Raw genomic sequence first — 20,124 nt, 5'->3', positions numbered from 1 at the left:
CCCACGTGTGGGAACTGCCTCGCTGCTGCTCGCAGAGCGCTCGGTCCACGTGGCCTGGGTCACACGGTCCCTGAAGCAGTTTTAATTTCGCAAGGGCACAGCTGACATTGTTCAACAGTCTCGGTAATTAAATAATATTCACGAAAATATCCTTCTATTGGCATATATTTTGACTCAGAAATTAACTGTGTCCAAATGATCTTCCAAAAGTCATTGGTAAGAATCAAGTCCCAAGAAACGTAGAAAAAGTTCTTGAACAACCCTGACAGGAAATGTTTCAGTTCCTTTTGAGCTTGAATTATGATAACATTTACAAATCGTTGTTCAAGAATCTTTTCAAGTTTAAGATAAATGTCCATCTGCAGCTTGGAGAGCCAAGAGTCTTTCCACGGTTTCTCCATAGTTTAGAGATGGAACAGCAAAACAAAAACAGGAAGAGAAATCCAGCGTTTACTCACAAATCACAGTCACTGTCCTTAGGGATCGGTGTCTTGCCAGCATTTCTCTACCATTTTTTACAGTGGGGATACTGCAACATGTGTATCAATCAACGAGACCTGTGGAAAGAATATCTATGGACCAATTCTTGGTAGATGTTTCAGAGATGTTTATTTCTCCAGCCGCATGGCCGGAGCTCTGCCGAGGAACTGCAGCAATCACGGGACCCGAGGGTCCTTGCCCGCACAGGGGAACACAAACCAACCAATGGGGAATGAGACTGACCAGGGGCAGGGAAGCCCCGTGTCTCCCCCCAGGGCCCCTCTCGCAGGGCTACATGGCAGGGGGGAAGGGACCCCAACACAAATCAACATTGGTTGGTTCACTTTACTTATGCCTATGGCCTGGACTGCTGTTGCACTGGGATTTTATGGGTGAGAAGGATCTGAAATGGCAATGCTCTGCTTTATGTATTTAGCATACCAGCATATGAGGTGTGAGGGCACCTTCTCTGGAAATTCAGAAAACGTAAAAGGTGTTCCACTTCGAGTGAAAAACAGAATAAATACTGCATGAGGATATGCACCTTTGGCTCTACATTCTCTAAGAGCTCCAGTTATTGACAAGTAGCTTCTGTCCTGTTCTTGTGAATGCAGCCAAACAGCTGAGAGACGCTAGTGCTCAGATGACTGTCATGTCTCCAGTTGTAGTAGATGGCTACAATAGCAAAGGGCTGCCTTCTGCTTTAGGAACGGGTCAATGCTCTCTGGCAAAACAGGTGTTTTACTGTGTAAGCTGGATCTCCACTTGCTCAGCTCACCAATGAAGTTTTGGCAGCAGATTCTTTCTACTGTAGGCAAGTTTAGAGATGTTTGTAATCTTAAATAGCTGTTTAAATGCTTTCCAACTGGAATGTGTTTCCACATTAATCTATATTTGATTTAAGAAATCAGATAGTTCCCCTTTAAAAGAAATAAAGGAAAAAGCAAATCCATTACAAAGCCTCTTGGCTAATTAGCCGTGGCAAGCATGAGTAAATTTTGATGAAGGTGGTGAGGTTTATTGTATTGTTAGAGTGTAAATGACACTTAAAGGTTAAATTTTACAAAATCCTTCTTTTTACCTTGCATGGTGGAGGCATATCTGTGGATGAATTCTCTTTGAGAGTTATTGTAAAAGGCAAAACACAAATGAAATAAAACCAAAGAAAAACCATACAAATTATGATTTCGGTACCTACAAAAATACAAAGAGCACAAGTGTGAGACTCTTCACCTCATTTCAGATCTTGCCCTTTTTTCAGTTTCTGTACTCTGAACTGCAGTGTGTGTTAACTTCAGAGATTGGATTTGACTGTTTCTTACCTTCATGTTTTCAAGTGAAAAAATGATTCCTAATTCTGCAATGGACTTCTATCATGTGAATAGTACTTTCATATTTGTAAGAAGTTGTTTTGTTTTTTTTTTTTCATTACTACTTTTCTGAGTTTACTAATAATGGAAACCAAGTTAAATTTACCTTGACCTGGTGAAATGCAGAGGGAGTGGCTGTGAACCAAAGTTTGGGAGACCTCATGTTCTGTTGCACCTATCCCCATCAATGACTGCTAAATCATGGTAGAACATGCTTAAACAAAATAAAAAGCAATAAATGAGAAAAATTTAGTAAGACCAATAGTGTATGTAGGAACTCAAAACTCGAAGAAGGCAGAGCAGTTATCTTTTGTGTGATGTAAGTATTCAACCTGGGCGTTTTAGTGCAGAATAGCTGTTGCACTTTAAATTCACACTCGCTTACTGCACACAAGCCCTGGGTCTCAGCTGCAGATATTGCAGAGATTAATCTTATTAATGGAACTGCTAATTGGTGTTTGACTTCTAATTATAGTAACAATAGGCCATAACAATCAATCCTCACCTTTACTGGGGCACATTAGGACTCTTTATCATAAAAATGATTTCCTTTGGGACTTACTGTTCTTATTCCTATCTTCTGGAAGGCTGGCTTTCAGCAAAGGTACAGTATCCCATCTAGCAAGTACTTTGGAAGCTTAGCTAATTAACTGGTAGAGAAAATGCATGGTCCTAAAATATTCAATATCTAAGTACATTAAGAAGTGCAATGCTCTTGACAAAATTGTTTGAAAGATAATGGGAAAAGTATGTCAAAATATGAGCAGTGATGTCTTTTATAATCTTTAAGAAATGTATAATTTTGTCTCCCAGTCCTTGTTAGCTTTCCCATAGCTTTTAGTGAGAGGAAATCCAAGCAGTTATTCTAAATTATTCTATTTAGTTTTTTCTCTCCAGGATAAATCCTGTGAGATTCATCATCTCATTTACATGATGAGTCTCAGGAGATGAAAAGCACATACAACTTGATTACATATTCCTATTGATCATCTTCCATCCACAACAATAAAAATCAACTCCAAATACAAATCTAACAATATTACTAATTCATTACAACCAGTACTTTTCTTCATTAACTTTATTGTTTTCAGCATACTTAGCATGTGCAATACAGCAATTATATGTTGAAGAAGAAAAGGTATTCTCCTCACGTTGTAGAATAAATAAAAAGGCACTGCATTGGAGCTGATCAAAGACTGTTCAGAAATATGGGCTCAAATCTTGTTCAAAATAAGTCTGTATGGCACTAGATAGCTGAGCAAGGTAAACTCAGCATGTACATCACAAAGTGTATTCGGTTTCCATTTTAAAAAGGAAGTAATTCAGTGTCAGAGAAAGCATGGTAGGGATGGCTTACCTTGGAGAAACTGTAATGGCGCCTCTGTCTGTCCAGCCCTCCCTTTTCTTGGAGCTTCTTTCTCCCATTGCTTGTGAAATGAGAACTGGACTGCCACGGTGTGCAGCATAGAATGCAACACCAGAGCAGCACCGCTGGAATTCTGCAGTGGGTCAGGAGCGGCTGTGGGAGCAAAAAAGCCCTGCTTTCACTCCAGTGGGAGCTTTTCAGAGAAAGGCCAGGTGACCTGTTGGTAACAAGACCCAGCACAGCCTTCCCTGGGGCATGGCATTGCCACACACCAGAGCACTTCACCACAGCTGTGTTTGCTGTAAAATCTTTCCCTTGCAACAGTTTTCTACTTGAGAACTTTCACATTTCCTTTACAAAAAGTATAATAGTATTTGCGGAGAGAAATTGGCAACCATCACCTAAGTACAAGCCACTGCTGTGATGAAAGCACACAACAGCTTTGGGGACTGCTTATCCATCAGAACTGTGACATCAATGTGACCAATTGCTTTGCTCCCAAGTTCCTAAATAACTGTATCGATGTAACTTATTTGTCCTACAGTCCCAAAATATTTCCCATGCTTTTCTACATGCTGAAGTACCACCTATCCTCTTTCTGTCCTGTTAATGTCTCCCTTGACAAATTTTACAATGCAGTTAACGCAGTTTCAATACAAATTTCTGCAATTCTTGGAAAATTGTAGCAATATGAAGTTAAGTATTACAAGGCATACTGCACCAATTAATTTATTTTCTTAGTATGATTTAGTCAGTACCCTGATATAATGTAAGTGAAGATATTACAACATTTTTCATCTGCTGGGGTGGAGTTGAGAAGGTCTTCATTTTACTGCACAAGTATATGTACATGAAGATATGAGGCTGTATAAAGACTATCCAATGTTCTTTCTCTTCCACTTGAAATAATGGCATGTTCTGGACCCTAATCACATTAAGTGAATGAGTATTTCTTGTGGCTTCATTGGTATCTGGCCTTTAACCTTCAGTAGATTTTCATGTGGAATTTGACAGCTCTGAGATGCTTCTAGAGCAAACAGTAATAAAAGAGAAAGGCAGCAATAATATGCTGGTGGTGTAGACAGGGCACTGTATTCCTGGACAGCAAAACTTGGTTATTTGTAATATATTCCAGTATAAAGGTGAGTGTGTGAGTACATAGATGAGAGCGATTGATGATTTGAGAAGAGGAATAAGGAGCTGGAGAACTAGGGATAAAGATTTCAAGAGTATGAATGCAATATGGTATTCTTGCTGTGTTGTATTTGAGAAGGTGCTTATACAGTCAAAAGAGAAATTAGAAAGACGATGGGTTTTTTATATGGTTTGCAGCAATTGAAAACTTCTGATCAGCAGTGCCAGCATGATTATGGAGCATCTTTGTTACATGTGAGATTTCGTGAGCTTGATTGCCCGGTTCTTGAAGTCCATTTAAGTATTTGAAGTTGTAGTTTTTAATTTTCCCAAAGACTTGGCCAAATTTGTATTTATTTTTGTGGAAAGAGAAGATGCAGTTAAAAAAATTGTGCATCTATTGCTGCCAGAAAGGGAATAAACATAAACAAGTTTTATTTTATACTGCATAGTATTTCTGATTTCTTTCTCATCATTGTTATGTTTCAAGTAGACACTGTTGTGTGGAAAGCTTGCCTCAGTCTCTTATAGCTGAAATTTCATTCTGGCTTTTGATATCTGTGCAACAGAACCAGTAAAAAAAGTTCAGCTATGCTCATATGCTGTTCCAGCAGGCAAATTAAATTTCAGCAAAGCTCCAGTATTAGTCGCAGTCAGGAAAGGATCCTATTTTGCGGACTCTGGTAGGAATTCTGCAGAAATAAAGTTTGCTGTTGAAGGTGGTGTATTAGCTGTCTCTCCATCATCACTCGCTTGGGGTTAATGTTGCTTGAATTGGTTGATGTCATTTTATCCCTTATTAAAGTGTGTAGATTGAATCATTCTGAAATGAAAGAACCAAAAAATGAAAGCATGAAATTTTCAGATACCTTATAGAACTGCTTTTAATAAGGTAAAAATAGATGGAAATTGTGCCAGTGGTATAATAGTAAGTAATTTTTTTTAATCAAAGGACAAATTTTTCTCAATATCACACCGTACTCCATTTGCATAAAGTATATACAAATAATAATGACAAAACTTTGCAGACCTCAACAGCACCAAATGCTTGTTACTATGCTGATATGGTCCCAGAAGCAGCAGTCATTGCCTTGCTCCAAAAGGTTTATTATCCTTTCCCTGCTGGCAATTCTGTCAACACACCTGGTGTAAGGGGCAAGGTCTCTGAGAAGTCTGCTCCCTGCCTTTAGCTATTAGTCTCTTTCCTTGTACATGGCAGGCAATACCCATCTGCTGCATACTTCTGCTTTGTGAAAAGCAAAAGTATTCCTGTAAAAAAACATTTTAATATGTGGTATTAATGTCCCTATCCAATTCTGAACATTGAAAGTTCAGGAGGGGAGAGAAGAGCACCTGTGATAATCATACTTTTAATTGCTGACTAACAGAAACGTAGTTACAGCTTTTCAGAATATGACAGGTTTGCTTCATAGTATGAGCTCTCTGTGGTTGTGCAAGCAGTATATGTTTGGATTTTTTAATCCCCTCTGTATCTTGGATATTTATGGGTATTTCAGAATACACAGTAATTCTTATATAAGCATGATAAAAAATATATATAGTTATTAAATAAATCCCAACCCTATCTGGTACACTGTATTCTGGTGATTTACATTTTATTTTTTAATGCCTTTTTCCTGTGCAGTTAGACATATGAACAATCTATTCTCTTAACAGGACTGCTCATTTATCAAGTGTTCATTCTTCACAGCCTAAAAAAGGTTACCTTCTTTGCTCTCACATAAAAAGGTTCCCCGTATTTCAGGTGTCATTAGTACTAGAGATTTAATGTCAAGGTTAGTGCACCTTGTCTTTCAGCTACATTGGATACAATTACAGACAAACTCTTCAGAGAGATTTCAGAGAAAAAGTGGAAGTGATAAGTCAAGCTGGCAGTCTCAGAATAGCTGACAGTGCACAGAAATGGGAATTTCTGTTAATAGTGGTTCAAACTATCTCCCATAGTCATTGCAAATGAAATTATAGCCATGCTTCAGTCTTGCAAAGCTGAGAAGTAACTAATAAAAAAGGTAAGATTCATAGAATTAATTGTTAGTAGCCTGTTTCTTGCATTTACCTGCAAGTGAGACCTTGCATTTCCCTTCATATCTTTGTAGCTGGTTTTAGTGCAAGTATTTAAATATTTTGGCTAAATAAACCACAGAATAGTCAAAACTATTTTTAAACCATGATGTGAAATTTCTTATGGAATAGATGCATGAGATATAATTGGAGGATACATGTTGTTGAGGGGCTGTAGAGCAAATATGGGTAATACTGGATGGATGGGCGCCCTGGTTGGTGCCCACAAGCAGTCTGGCTGACACATGCTGCCATCAAATGGGAAGGAATGTTGGTCATTTCCGTAACAAAATTCGTGATTTTCTCCGTCATTGTGTTCCTTTTGATTTCTGCTGTGGTGATAGCAAGGTCATCCAGTCTACAAATGAATCCTTTGGTTCATACCTCATCTTTTGAGGGTTTTGGTCAACATACCTTATTCAGTTCTGAGTCTGACGGTTTATCCTTGCATCGTGTATCCTGCCATCACATTTTCCCAAAGCCATGCTACAGCAGCTGTTGCCAAAGCTTTTGATCACCTCCTATCTTGCCCTTTTTTTACTCTTGTTTACAATACCTAAAACTTGCTCACTTCAGTAAGCCAAAAGGAAGGCCTTCACGCTTACTCCATTGTAAACTCTTCTTTTGGCTTGCTGTTCTTTCACCCCATCAGTTTAAAATGTCTTATTTTTGCCTTTGACTATTAGAAATATAATCCATTTGTTTTAAGGGAACAGTGGTTGTTTTGTTGTTTCTAAACCAGTTGCAGTTGTGTAGAGGTGGGCTTTCTTGTGAGCAGTTTTTTTGAAGTTGGCTACTGGTGTTCATTTTTGAATTAATGTTAGCATTTAAACTTAGTCTGCATTGTCTGGAAACTTAGCATGGAAATAACTATAAAACTTCTGTATTATGTTTGCTATTTAGACCTTTAAATTAGCCTGATGCCCATTGAGTTGTATAATGAATCAGGGCTTGCATTTGTTTTGCATTGCACAAGTTTCATATTTGCTTCATATTTGCTGGTGTCTGCCTGTAAAAGTGCCACCTTGTTAGGGTAAGTGGTTTTGTCAGTAATAAAACTAACTGTACAAAGGGCAGGTAGTAGGATGACCTTTTTGCAAAATATTGTTGTTAACTAAATACAGTAAACAAGTTTTTTACCAGAGTACCTGTTCAATTCTCGTAAGACTGGCATTGCCTGGAATTAATGGAATTCTTTTTAATTTTGTAAGCACTTTTTCTAAGACCCTATTAAATAAAACCTGCTTTGTGTCTTTCAAACAATTTCAAAACACAGATAAAATTTGTTGGTCAAATTTTGTGAGTGGGTTGTCAAACTGGAGATGTGCTGTTAACATTGGTCTGTGTTCTTTAGCTGCTGACTAAGCATTCACTGAGGGTGCAAGAAGTCCAGGTTTGGCTTTCTTGAGAATTTGAAAGGATGCAAAAGTACTTCTCTGTCTGAATTTTCAGTAAATTTCTCTAAATACAGGGATATAGGACATCTAGGTCAGGAATGCATGAGTTTGTAATGTTGTTTCCCTCCTAGTAAGTTACTTAGCTGAGCAGGATCTGGAGTCCAGGTGTCCCACCTTTCTCTCCTGGAGACTGACTTTTTTCACTCTTTGCCATCTGGCGGAATGAATAATTCAAGGTTTTGTGATGGCAGCATAACTCAGCAGGAGTGGCTGAGGAAGGAGGTGTGAGGATGCCCTGGCCATGAGAGCTGGGTGGCTGCCTGATGGGAGACCCAGATTTCCAAGTGATGCACTGCATGCTTCAAAAGAGGAGCTTGGACCCAAAAGACAATTCTCTGTAGTCATGTTGTCAGGTGGCACATCCAGTACTTAAGTTCTTCCTCTCTTTCACAATTTTAAGACTTCCAAATGCTGGCTGTCACTTGGAGTTTGGGGGACATTGGCATGTTTTTGAGCGATAAACATATCTTTGCTTGTGCTGACAAATTTTCACTTTTGCCTCGTTACATCTTTTCACCCCCATACCATCTATAAACACAAAAAGGCAGGAAAATACGTCTCCAACAGTAATTTTCTAACTGGAAGCCAACATACACAGCTGAGTAGAAAGGTATTTTAAATCATCTTATAGGTGTTTTCTCAGAGATGACACTCTAGTTACTTGAGACAACTGTTTTTTCCACCTGCTGTGAAGGATGAGTTGCCTTTTGGTCACTTAAATATTTCCACGCTGTTAAGGCAGCAGATTGAAGAGCAGATGAGAAAGGTCAAAGCCAAGGCTGAAAATTCAGTTTCAACTTTTAGTTTTCTGACTTTTGTCACTTTGTGTCACAACCTAACTGTTGTTTTCACTTAGCGTTATTAATTAAGTAGTACCGAGTTTACCCATTTAAAATCGGTTATCTTTCTTCACAGCAAATGACAGTGAATTTCATTCCTTTTGGTATCCTGTGTTAGATAATAGTTGAGAGAATAATAGATTCCAGGGACCTTTGATCTACCATTACTGTAAAATAAAAATAAAACTTAATATTTTTTTCCCACTGACTGTAATGATTTTAACCTTGTGTACTAATTTGAATGGGCTTGTGGGGGCAGAGTCTTAAATGAGACACAAATGAAGGAAAAATTGCTAATGCTGCCACTGTATATCTAACGAGCACTGTGTAATAAACCATAACCTCTTCAACATTTCTGTGGAAAATGGTGTGATTATTTTGGATGGCTGGCCCTCTGCATACGGCTCATTACCATCTGGCATAATGTGTATTGATATAGCCTGTAATTGTCAACTCTTATTTGACATGCTGCCTTTAATAAATGTGACTTGCATGGCTAGAACCTCCAAATGGTTATACAGAAAACTGTAATTCAATAAAATATGTATACTTACGTAAAATACACACCATTATATCCATAAAATAATTTTGTAGGTCTCTCTTTTCCTTTATTTCCTGTTCTTTGTGGGAATACTTGTATGTATTCCCAGGTTAGTACTGCATTACCAGTGTGGATACCTAAATATGTGAAGACAGGAATGAATCTTGAATGCAGCTTGTTTCCTCTTGCAGAACTTGCTTCAAATACATTTTGAAATATTTATTTTCTGTGCACTGTAAGACAGAATTAATATACCTGCTGTAATAGAATGGGTTCCCTGCCTGATGGTGGCTGTGTGTGTTCCTGTGCTGGGAATGGGAGGTAACTCTCATGGACCGAATGGCTCTGGTTTTGATGTTTCTCCTGATGAAGGTGGCTGAAATAAATGCATTTGTAAATCTCAGTGCTGAAAGTATTTATACCTCCTTAAAAGTAAATGGGCTTCTGGCCAATGGTAAGTTTTCAGATACAAGGACCAACGTATGCTGCCAAATCTAGGCATCTTTTGTTTATTATCTGAAAAGTTTCCTTTCCTTGCCTTTACTGTTCATTAATACATGAATAACTAAGAGATATCATTCTGGTAGTCAGATAGATTTTCCCCAACTGTAATCAATTTTAGTATTTGTGCAATGGGTGTTCATCAAGTGTTACCTTCAATTGCACCGTAGATGGAGAGTCCATTGTTGCTCTTTGTAAGGGATTTTGGAAAGTGCCTTCCCTTTTTTCTTTTTGGATTTCCTTAGGTTCAGGCTACTGGATCTTATTTTATGTTTGCTTGATAATCAGCATGTTCTCTTGAATTTGTTGTCTGTAGTGTACATACTTAACCTTTTTTAAAATGTCTGTGACCAAATCTACTGATCCAATATCAGCCTTCTCCGTGCATGAAATAGCATTTGTTCCTCGCTTCATCTGTTAGCTTTGCTTTGATTGTTAGTATGACTCTTCTCAACATTTTTGTCCTTTCTCAAATTCTTCTCGACTGAAGTTTTCAAGTAATAGTTTTTACTGGTATCAGAAACTCAGGGTTGACAGAAACACTACTTTTGCTAATATTCTTCCCTTAAGTCATCTGTGGATCCTACTGCGCTCTGACCACAGTAGCATTCTGTATCTTAGCTGATTATCTTGGATGACCTGTTCCTTTACCCTCCTTCCACCCTTTTCCAAACTTTGGGTGCTTGTTTCTTGAAAGAGTCTCTAGTCCTGTATATATTTGGTGTGCGTTGAGATCTTTTGATCGACCTTTTTTTTTGCATTGCGTATTTTAACTTGAGTAAAGCATATTGAACCAGCTCAGTTGACTTTGTATTGAGGACTATTCATTCTCTTTGCTGTTTATTAGCTGTGTTATTCCTTTTCTGTTGCCTTCTCTCCTGTGTAAGTTCTCTGGACCTGCTAACTGTAAAATCTTACCCACTGCTGCTGTTCATGAGCATTATTCGCTTGTGGGCTAAGAAATATAAACACCTGCTTGTGTAAATGCATTGCTTAAAATACAACAGGCTTTCTAAAGTGCCTTGCCTTTATGTGGTTTTGTTTCTGCCTAACCTTACATAATGGACCAATGCGGTTCTTAAAGTTGTTCTTAGGTTTGAGGTTTTTTTAGTATATCCTTTTTTAAACTGCCTTTGCTCAGTTCCCTGTCCATCTCTGTATTTTCTCATCCAGTCCTTTATCAATTTTCTTCCTTGCCTAGTTTCTCTGGTTCGTATTTGGTTCTATCAGTTTTTCAGTTTGTCTAAGCTATATAGGGAAGGACTTACAGCTGATTTGGCTTTGTCTAAATCACAGGTTTTTTGCTTTTTGTTTTGTTTTTAATCAGCTTAGTCTTTTTAATTGGGGATTTGTGGCTTTTTGGTCATATAGTGAAATATTCATAAGGAGTTTCTGAAAAGTGTTCAAATTTTTCTTTTTAATTTATCTGACTTATTCAGCTTGTTTTATCATTGAAAATATTGCTCATGTATAATATATGCCTGTGAATATTATCTGTTGTATTTATAAAGAATGTTTGTGTATTGGTTTGGAATATATTGTTTTCATATAACAAATGTATTGAACTCATGTTCACTTTCCCCTAATTTTTCTGATATGAGGTCTTTGTAGCAAATTGAATCTTTAATATAGAGAATTCAAGTTAAATGCAACATTTCTTGAGCCAGCAGAATTCCTTTTAGAAATTCAACCTAGTGTCAATACATTGCCAATATACCTACCTATTGCTGATATACATTATTGCATGAGCATACTGAACACTGAATATCTGCATCATTGTGTACAAAATGAGAGAAGTAGATCTTTGAAGAAGTAAACATCTTAGCTCGTGCTATTACTTGATGAAGTACTTAATGTGGTCTACATAGCTGTTCATATAGTCTATAGCAGATACCAAATGGAATTTCAACTTGGCTTTTATTAGAAGTTTAAATCTTGATAATTGCCTTATAAAACCAAAATATTGCATTTGACAGCTTTACTTCATTTTGGAAATGTGAATCTTCCCATAGGGATAACCAGTGATTTTAAAATGTGATTATGATATGTGATTTTATAAATTCGACAATATGCTTATAAATTAGGAGCTCTACATTTTATTACTGATTTTTGGCATCAGTGTTCAAGTAATCCAAGAAATCTTTTTCCAGATAACTTACTAATTTTTTCTTTCTGTCTTCAGGTGAATGCTCATGTTTTTTCCTTTGGTTTGATCAGTTAGGTTAAGCTAGCCATCCTTCCTTTAGAAAATAAAAAAGCCATAAAACCTAAGCTGTAAAGCTATTTTTTTTAACAATACTTATGTAAGTACTAGCTCATGTCTCAAGTCTGTTTCTTCTCTAGCAGTGTAGGAAGGATCTCTGAGAACCGAAAAAGTATTTGATATCTCCCTTTTTAACAGTTTCTAGTGCTTATGGAATCTGAAATAAGATAAAAAGCTATTTAAGCTTCTCATATCCGGGTTTGTGGGGATTAAAAAACATACCTAGGCCTGCCACCACTCCTCACTGTTCTTTTAATACCTGTCTCTTGCAGAATGTCCTTTGTATTCTTCTTGCTAATAAAGTCCCAACATGACAAGATTGGTCTTTACGGTGAGTGTATCTAGATTCTTACCATGTCTGCCCAGCCCACCTGCTCCTCATTGTTCACACAGCTGCATTGTCACTGGTTTCTGGATCTTACAGTAGCTAGGTACCTCTTACTGAGCAGGTTTCCTCTTGGTATTCCCTTCTTTATTGGTCCCAGCCTGGGTGCCTGCCTCTGGGAGCTGGAAAGCATCAGTTTGACTTAGTGATTCTGGTGGTATTTTCCTTCTGGCTTTTCAGATTAACACTTTTTCCTTTTAAACTGAGTTTGAGGTAGTGATCCTTACCAGGTCTTTGTCTAGATTCTCTCACCTGTTTCCCATAATTGATACTTTTGTTTCTGAACTGGCATTATTAATCTTCTTTTAGGCTGTGTGACTTGAAAGGGGAATTGCTGTGATGAGGCCATCCAACCCAAGAAAAATGTGGTATAGGTTGTGATGACTGTTCTTTGGCCACTGATGCTGATTATAGGAATAAGCCAGACACAAGTTCACCAGTTAGGGCTTCGTTTTGCTGGGGATGATGGTGCAGATGTGGATTCTTGCAATCTGGTACAGGTAGCTGGCTCCCAGGCTCGAGGGCTCCTGGTGGTGGCCATGTTGGCACATTAGTGGCACTAGTTGGAAACTGATACAAGTTGGTTCACTTGCATGTTGCATCTGGAGTACAAAGTGGGAATTGGTTGTTCTGTGATAGACCTAACAATGAAGCCAAGACCTGCAAAAACTCTTCTTTGTAATTCCTGCACTAAGGAAGGGAACAGGACCTTGACTTCAAGTCAGGCTTCTCTTTCTCCACTGCCAGCTACCTACAATTCTTAAGGAAACTGGCTTGCCAAGTTCAAGTGAATGTCTGCCCACTAGAAATCAGAAAACATTTTCAAATCCTATAATGGGCTGAGGGAAGATCTTACTAAGACAAAATTTGCAAAAGAACCTAAGCAATAATCAGTGGTGGGGGTGACAGTGAAAATGTAAGGTCTTTCCAAAAATAAAGAAAAATACATGAAGGAGTATTGATAGAAATTTTGCTTCCAAAACTTTGTGATACTAGGAAGGGAAGGAGATGAAAGAGGTAGGGTATGTAGACAGTTTAGACGGGTTGTTAGGAACGCAATTAAACAGCATACTCAACAAACTTCATGGAACTGATGCCTTTCAACTTGATTTATCCCTCAGGTGGAAGACACTCCTACAGTAGTTTAGTGACCAGGATAGAAGGAACCATGGAAGTCTTGGTCTCTAACCTTGTTAAAGGAAAGGAGTGGGTAGATGTTTTCTGCTGGAAAACAGACACATGAGCCATGGTACTGCAGTGAATATTTGGTGCTCTGCTCAAATCTGCTGCTTTACCCTGAAGATTTTTCCTGTTGGTGAAATCACGGCATCTGCCATACATGTTGACTGGCTTAAACACCTGCCTCCCTGCCATTTAATTTCTTATGAAAGAGGCTATACACAGAAGATGGGAATGAGACTTTCCATCACTATGATGCTATTTGTTACTCACTAGGCTTTGTTCCTCTAATCATGGTTTATTAACCATGGCATTGACTTTGACAGGTGAATGGAAAAAAGAGCTGTAAAAATCACTGCCCTTCCTTGCTGTGTAACTAAGTGGGCTATCTTGGTGCAGCACCCCACTAGTACCCAGAGCATACAAGATCAACTTGAATGTAGTTTAAGCACCTTCTTGTCTTAATAGAATTTTTCTTTCTGTTCACTGTTCACAAAAAAATGTAAAATCAGATACCAAGTGCTGCCCAAATACATTGTCAGTGCCTGAGATAATTACTTTAATTCTTTAGTTAATGCTTTTTCATGTGTAATTTTCCATTAAAGAACTACTTCTTTTTATTTCAGATTCATAGGTGTGTGTATATGTAGATTATTATAGTTGTCACTGAAATGGAATTGATGCTGGTATTTTTAAATTTTTTTTTTTAAATGCTGAATGTGAGGCTTTTCATCCAAATTAATCCTTTTTGTATTGAAGGGAAACTATTGAATTGACAATCACAAAGAAGATGTTCAAATCTTGGGTGTGTACTAGTAGTCACTTTAATACAAAGCTTCAATGATAAGAGTTCTTAAAGATTTATCTATCACTTTCATTATCTTTGTTCATATTAGTTGCTTCAAAAATTTTCAAATATGGTTTTTAATGGCTAATTTAAGTCTTTGGCCCATTTCTGTGAAATATCATGCCTGAGAATGACATTTTTAATTATTAAATGTTTCTTTGCATAACCTGTCATCCCTTGAGAAGCCCAGTGTAGTTCTGATGGTTAGCTGATAATGAAAGGTAAACTGACTCAAGTTCTCTTGCTGTTACTGAGAACTTGAATTTCCATCACAAATACTGCTGAGGAGTATTTAAGCTGAAGTGCTCTTTTGTTCACAGCAATACAACTGTACTATTCAATATGTCTCTTTTATCATATGTTTTACAGAATCCTATTATTTCTTCCTAGAGTAGGACTTGAAATTAGGAACTGAAGTCACTTGTAAGAGCTCTTGAAGCAATGGTACTGGCTTCTTGAAGGCTGCTCAGAAGTTTATCAAAGTTCCCCAAAACATACTTAAATGTCAATGATCTGTGTGCTTTCATTGCAGGATGGGAGCAAAGGGAGGGAATAGAAATTGCACTTGTTTTACTTGTTGCAGGATCTAATTGTCCATACAACTAAATTTTTGTTTTCCTAGTATCTTCCTGCAAGCTGGTGTTTCACAGTCCTAGTGTCAGTGTAGCTTCGATGGATGTTGCTGAAGAGCTTTTTAATTGCTCATAGTTAGTTTTTCCTTTGTGTTTCCAGGATGACATTTACAGCCTGAGGAGCTCATAATCTAAGGGATACTTTATAGCAAGCATTTAACAGAGGTTTAGGTTAGGAGCACTGGTACTGAAAGTGCAGGAACAAGGAGTCAGAAGCAAGTGTTAAAACCACAGCAGCCAGTTAGGTTGTGACCCGTCAAAACTTCTTAGTAAGGTGCCCCAGGTATTGTGCAAGCCCCTGTACCATTGTCTTTGGAACAACCATTTCTTCATGTAATTGTGCATGTGCTTGTGGGTTGATTTTTGTAAAGGGAGAAAGAATAGGTGGTTATGGCATGTGTGGAGATCAAAACAGTATCATTTCTTGAAATGTGATGCCTATAAGTGGAGTCTAGGGCATTTGGTGGTGTTTTGCAGGGAGTTCTTGCGTCAGAGGTGAAAGGCATGGAAGTGTGATAGCATTTGGTGAAAAAGCTTTCCTAGTACTTAGCCCACTTCCATTTAGGAACTTTGTGTGTTTAGAAATGTTGGCTGTTTTCTCAGTACTACCTTGTGCTGAGGTAAGTACACGTAATTCTTGTGGTAACCACTTCTTTGTTTTGTGACTGTGGGCTCTGGAGTGAAAACAGGATGGAAGCAGTCAGAGTTTATCATCCCTTTGCCCTGTTTCAAAGTCCAGTGTTGCTTAAACATTATTTTTTATGTTGGGATTGGCTGCTTTCAAATACGAAATTAGTTAATCACAGAATTGTACTCCAGATGGAGAAAGCTGTGTATAGTCCTTCTTCAGCCATTTAGCAGCAACTTCATAACAGCAGTGTTTATTTGTTGGATGCTGGTCTTTACAAAGTCATGTCAAGGATCCTCCTGTATCAGCGGCACTGTGGACTTGTGATTGTGCCTGGGTATTATAGAGATTATCACAAAAAGCATTACAAAATGTGTTGCCTGGGATTTCTGCAATAGCACTGATTCTTATATTTTTAGTCTGCTAGGGAGAGAGAGTGGAAGAGCAGTATGTAAGATCAGAATTAGGCTTAGATTATCTGCCTAATATGGCTCTTGTTAGCACAAATAATACAAATACCATTTGAAGAACAAACGGATTATAGAAAAAGAAATGAAAACATCCAGATCCTGAGCATTTGGAAAGCATGACACTGATGTATTTGTGTAACCTTTTCATGAAGAGCGATGCTGAAATCAAAGCGGGGATTTTGATTTCCTTCATTAAAAGCTTATTAAATGAAGAAAGAGGACAGTCGTTGTTTTGCTTCAATAGTTGGGGGTCACAGAGGCAGGCCTGGTCTCCTCAGGATATTAATGCCTGCTTTCAGCTGGGGGAAATGAGCCGTCGCCTGAGTTAGCTGCAGCTTTGTGTGCTCGTCACTAGGGATCCCCATATGTCCTGGGATCTGCGGCAGTCGGAAATGGCAGAGCTCGGCAGCAGGGAGCAGAGGGCTCTCATTGCTATTCATAACAGGTAGCTCGGCTCAATCTGCCCAGAGCAAGTCTGTTTAATGTTGATCAGCTGTCCATCTGATAAACTGAATTGATATGGACATTTCCTCCAAGGGCTGCCCTGACAATGACAGCAGGAGCATCGGGATGTCTTGTTAGTCTTTTTCTCTGAGCTTGAAAATTTATTAACCCTTTGTTGGAGCCGAGTCAACCATGATTACAATAGTGCGACTGGGTTGCGTGAGTTTCTCCATCACCTCTTTGAAAAGCAGCCTCAACCTTCAGATTTCTTAACTACATGGAGAATGACTGTTTGTTTTTTGAATTGTTTTTCTTTGCATGGAGCCAACAATTTGTGAATTATAAAGGCAGCTTTTAAATCAGCTTAGTTTTTTTGTGCATGGCAAAATACATAAGGAACCTCTATTTATGCTCTCCCTCCAGCTCATCTGCCTTTTGTGTGCCTGCCCAGGCCGTGTGACTATCCCAGCTCTTCCTTCTTGCTAATTGGCAGTGACCACTGCCCTGAAACAGTTGCTGCTGGGGCTCTTTGCAGGTCACATATATTTGGGGCAGAAGGTAACTTTAGATTAATATGGTTTGGGACAGTTGGAACACATGTGCACTGTCCAGAGGAAACAGAATTAATTTGCTCAGCACTATGTTAGTACTGAGGCAGAATCTAACCTGAGCATGTACCAGCAGGTGTGTTTGTATGTGAAGGTATGGAGCAATTTGGTTACTCAATGAATCAGTGCTTGGCCACTTCTGAATAAGTACAGAGAACGTAACATGCCTTTGTACTATGTTGTAATTAATTAGAACTTTAAGGCCTTTAGTTATCTGTTTAGTTGAGGGCAGGGATTGCATTTTTGCTCATATGTGAAGTCTCCATGGCATAAAGGGAACTGCTTGAGTCAGAAAAGATGTGAATGTGCTGAAGATTTTGTAAAAATGAGTCCTATGTGTTTCCAGTGCTAAAAGGATGCTCCAGTGCGTTGCTCTGTTTCCCCCTCCCCTTATTCCTGCTCAGTTATTATGTATGTTCAACACCTCCTTGTCGTTCTGAGCTAAGGTGGCATCTCCGGGCTCCTTGGAGGGACAGTCACTGTCGAGGTCTACGGTTGAATTGTGGGAGGAGGCGTGGAGAGGGCTGGGCTAATGACTCTTTTCATGCCTTTTCCAAAATGTTAAAATAGAGAGCAAGCCTCTGTGGAATAACCTCTGTGGCGAGGCTCGCACAGGGATTTGTAACCCCTAAACCCAGAATGCAGCACACTGTGTTGTGAACCTATCCAATAAAACTGGCCTCTTTGCTAGACAGTCCCCCTTGCTGCTTCTGACTAAAACAACCAGTGAAATACCGTTAGTACACAGTTCTAAAATGTTCAGCTGTTTTTCCTCTCCTTCCCCTACCCCTACCCTTCCGCTTTGGTAGTACTGAGCTGCAAGGTATCCTGTTATTAATTTAACTCTAATTTGAGCGGTCGTTGACTGCAGCATTCTTAGGGTGTTTGGATTGGCTTGCTCAGGACTCCCCTGCTGATATGTCCTTTGTTTCTTTCCATCAGTACTTTCTGCTGGCATTTTCTTCATGTCAATGTCCCCCAAGCTTCTGGTAGACGAAACAAAAAAAGAAAGCACCATGAGGACTATATTGATTATTTTGCTTTATTTTGTGAAAGAATTCAAACAAAGGGCAGCATTCCCCGAAGTGGAACCTGTGTTACCTGCGGCTTGCCTGGAAATACTTAGTGACAGTTCTCTGTGTTTAACACCTCCTGGTTGTGGCTTCTAGAAGTACACGGAAGAGCTACATGATAATTAATAAAGTACCTGTTTAGTACATGTGGTTGGTTGTTTATTTTCACTAAGAATCTCTGTTCTTCATAGCCTCAAACATAATTGTGCTTTTTCTTTCAGTCAAAGAAGTTTGGCTGAGATTACGGAGCTGATCCATACTGCCTTCCTGGTGCATCGTGGCATAGTAAACATTGGTGAGCTCAAGTCCTGTGATGGCCCACTGAAGGATATGCAGTTTGGGAATAAAATGGCTGTTTTGAGTGGAGATTTTCTTCTAGCAAATGCTTGCGCAAGCCTTGCACAGTTGCAGAATACCAAGGTAAAAAGAAAAAATTCCTCTACTGCCAATGGAAGTAAATATTAGCAAGTCTTTTGAAAGAGAGGCCCTCTAAAAAAATCAGCAGTTACGTAGGTATGTGTGGAGCATCATTTAAAAATTGTCATACTTAATGTTATAGCTGTAAATTTGACAGGCTGCTGCTGCTGTGAATGTGTTTACCACTGTCATAGAATTACTGTGATGCAGTCTTTAGTATAGATTCTGAAGCACTGTAGTAATGGATGGGTGGTTAATTTGGTGAATTTAGGGTATATGCAGTGGCATCTTCATGACATGTCAGATTACAACACCTCTGGCAAACTTCCAGCTGAAGACATGTTTGGTCTTTTATTTTCTTTTACTTTGTGCTTTGTGAAAGGTTTGCTGTCTTAGATAATTTGGGGGGCAAAAGGCTTTACTGCTTTGTCTCAGGTGACTTTTGCTCTTAATAAAGTTACTTTGTTAGGGATTTGGATGCCCCTGAATATTGGATTGCCCTACTAATGTGGATGTACTGGCTTCTAAAGGACAGCTGCAATGCAACTGCTCAACCAAACTGTTTGAAACTTTACAGGGAGATGTTTTTAATGAGAAACAAGTTGTATATATGTATTACCTTAGAAAGTGAGACTGATGGAGATGTTAAGAGATAATGTCTCTAGACAGTTCTTCTTTTCACCCAATAGGATCAGCTACACAAAATCATTCTTGACCTGCATTTATCTAGCTTGTTCTTAAAACCTCCCGTGAAGGAGAGAGGTTCCTGGGCATCCCTATGCCAGCCTAGTGTAACACCTAACTGTATGGTGAAAAGCTAAGTGTTCCATTCCAATGGAAACAGGAAACAGTACTTTTTTGCAGAGGTGCTTTTCATACATTTGAAGATTGCTGCCATGTTGTAGCATAAAATAAATGTTTGTCCTGTGCAATTGTCAATAATCAGCATAGTTGTAATTGTGAGCCTAAGGAGTCTATTTTTAGATCCTTGTGCTAAATCTCCTTGTGGTAGTTGAGTATTTCTGTACTCCTTTGATCATGAGTATGACAGTTTCTCTCAGAAGTGGTGTCATTTTCTAACACAGAGCTGAGATTCAAGAGGAGAGACAGAAAATTAGATGTCAATCTACTGGAATAGTGGGTTAAGCCATTATGGAGCTAACTTGTAGTAAGTATTAGAAAAAAAATTAAATAGTGCATACCACAATCAAAATGGGGTGTAACTGATTTTAGTAATTATCATTGATTTGTATCAGTTCATTTTTTTAAAATACCTTGCAAGTTTCTCAGCACAGACCAAAGGATTTAGCCCTACATCAATTTTCTCTTTCAACATAAGAGGAAACTTTTCTAAAACGTAGCAACTATTACTTTGCATTTAGTACATCATTAAGTATTGCAGCAGGAA

At 38.5% G+C, this 20,124-nt stretch overlaps 1 protein-coding gene across 1 annotated transcript in view; it reads left to right on the top strand.

The window, feature by feature from the left end:
• The window catches only part of PDSS2 (prenyl (decaprenyl) diphosphate synthase, subunit 2), a 117,375-nt gene that overhangs the window by 54,316 nt on the left and 42,935 nt on the right, over positions 1-20,124 (top strand). Inside the window, exon 3 of the mRNA XM_017739664.1 lies at positions 18,521-18,719. Within this exon, the coding sequence (XP_017595153.1) occupies positions 18,521-18,719 (199 nt within the window). The remainder of the gene's footprint in view (positions 1-18,520; positions 18,720-20,124) is intronic.

This window comes from Corvus brachyrhynchos, unplaced genomic scaffold (assembly GCF_000691975.1).
Source record: "Corvus brachyrhynchos isolate BGI_N302 unplaced genomic scaffold, ASM69197v1 scaffold14, whole genome shotgun sequence".
NCBI lineage: Eukaryota > Metazoa > Chordata > Aves > Passeriformes > Corvidae > Corvus > Corvus brachyrhynchos.
Note: the sequence above shows the minus strand (reverse complement) of the source record. Positions and strands in the feature narration are given on the sequence as shown.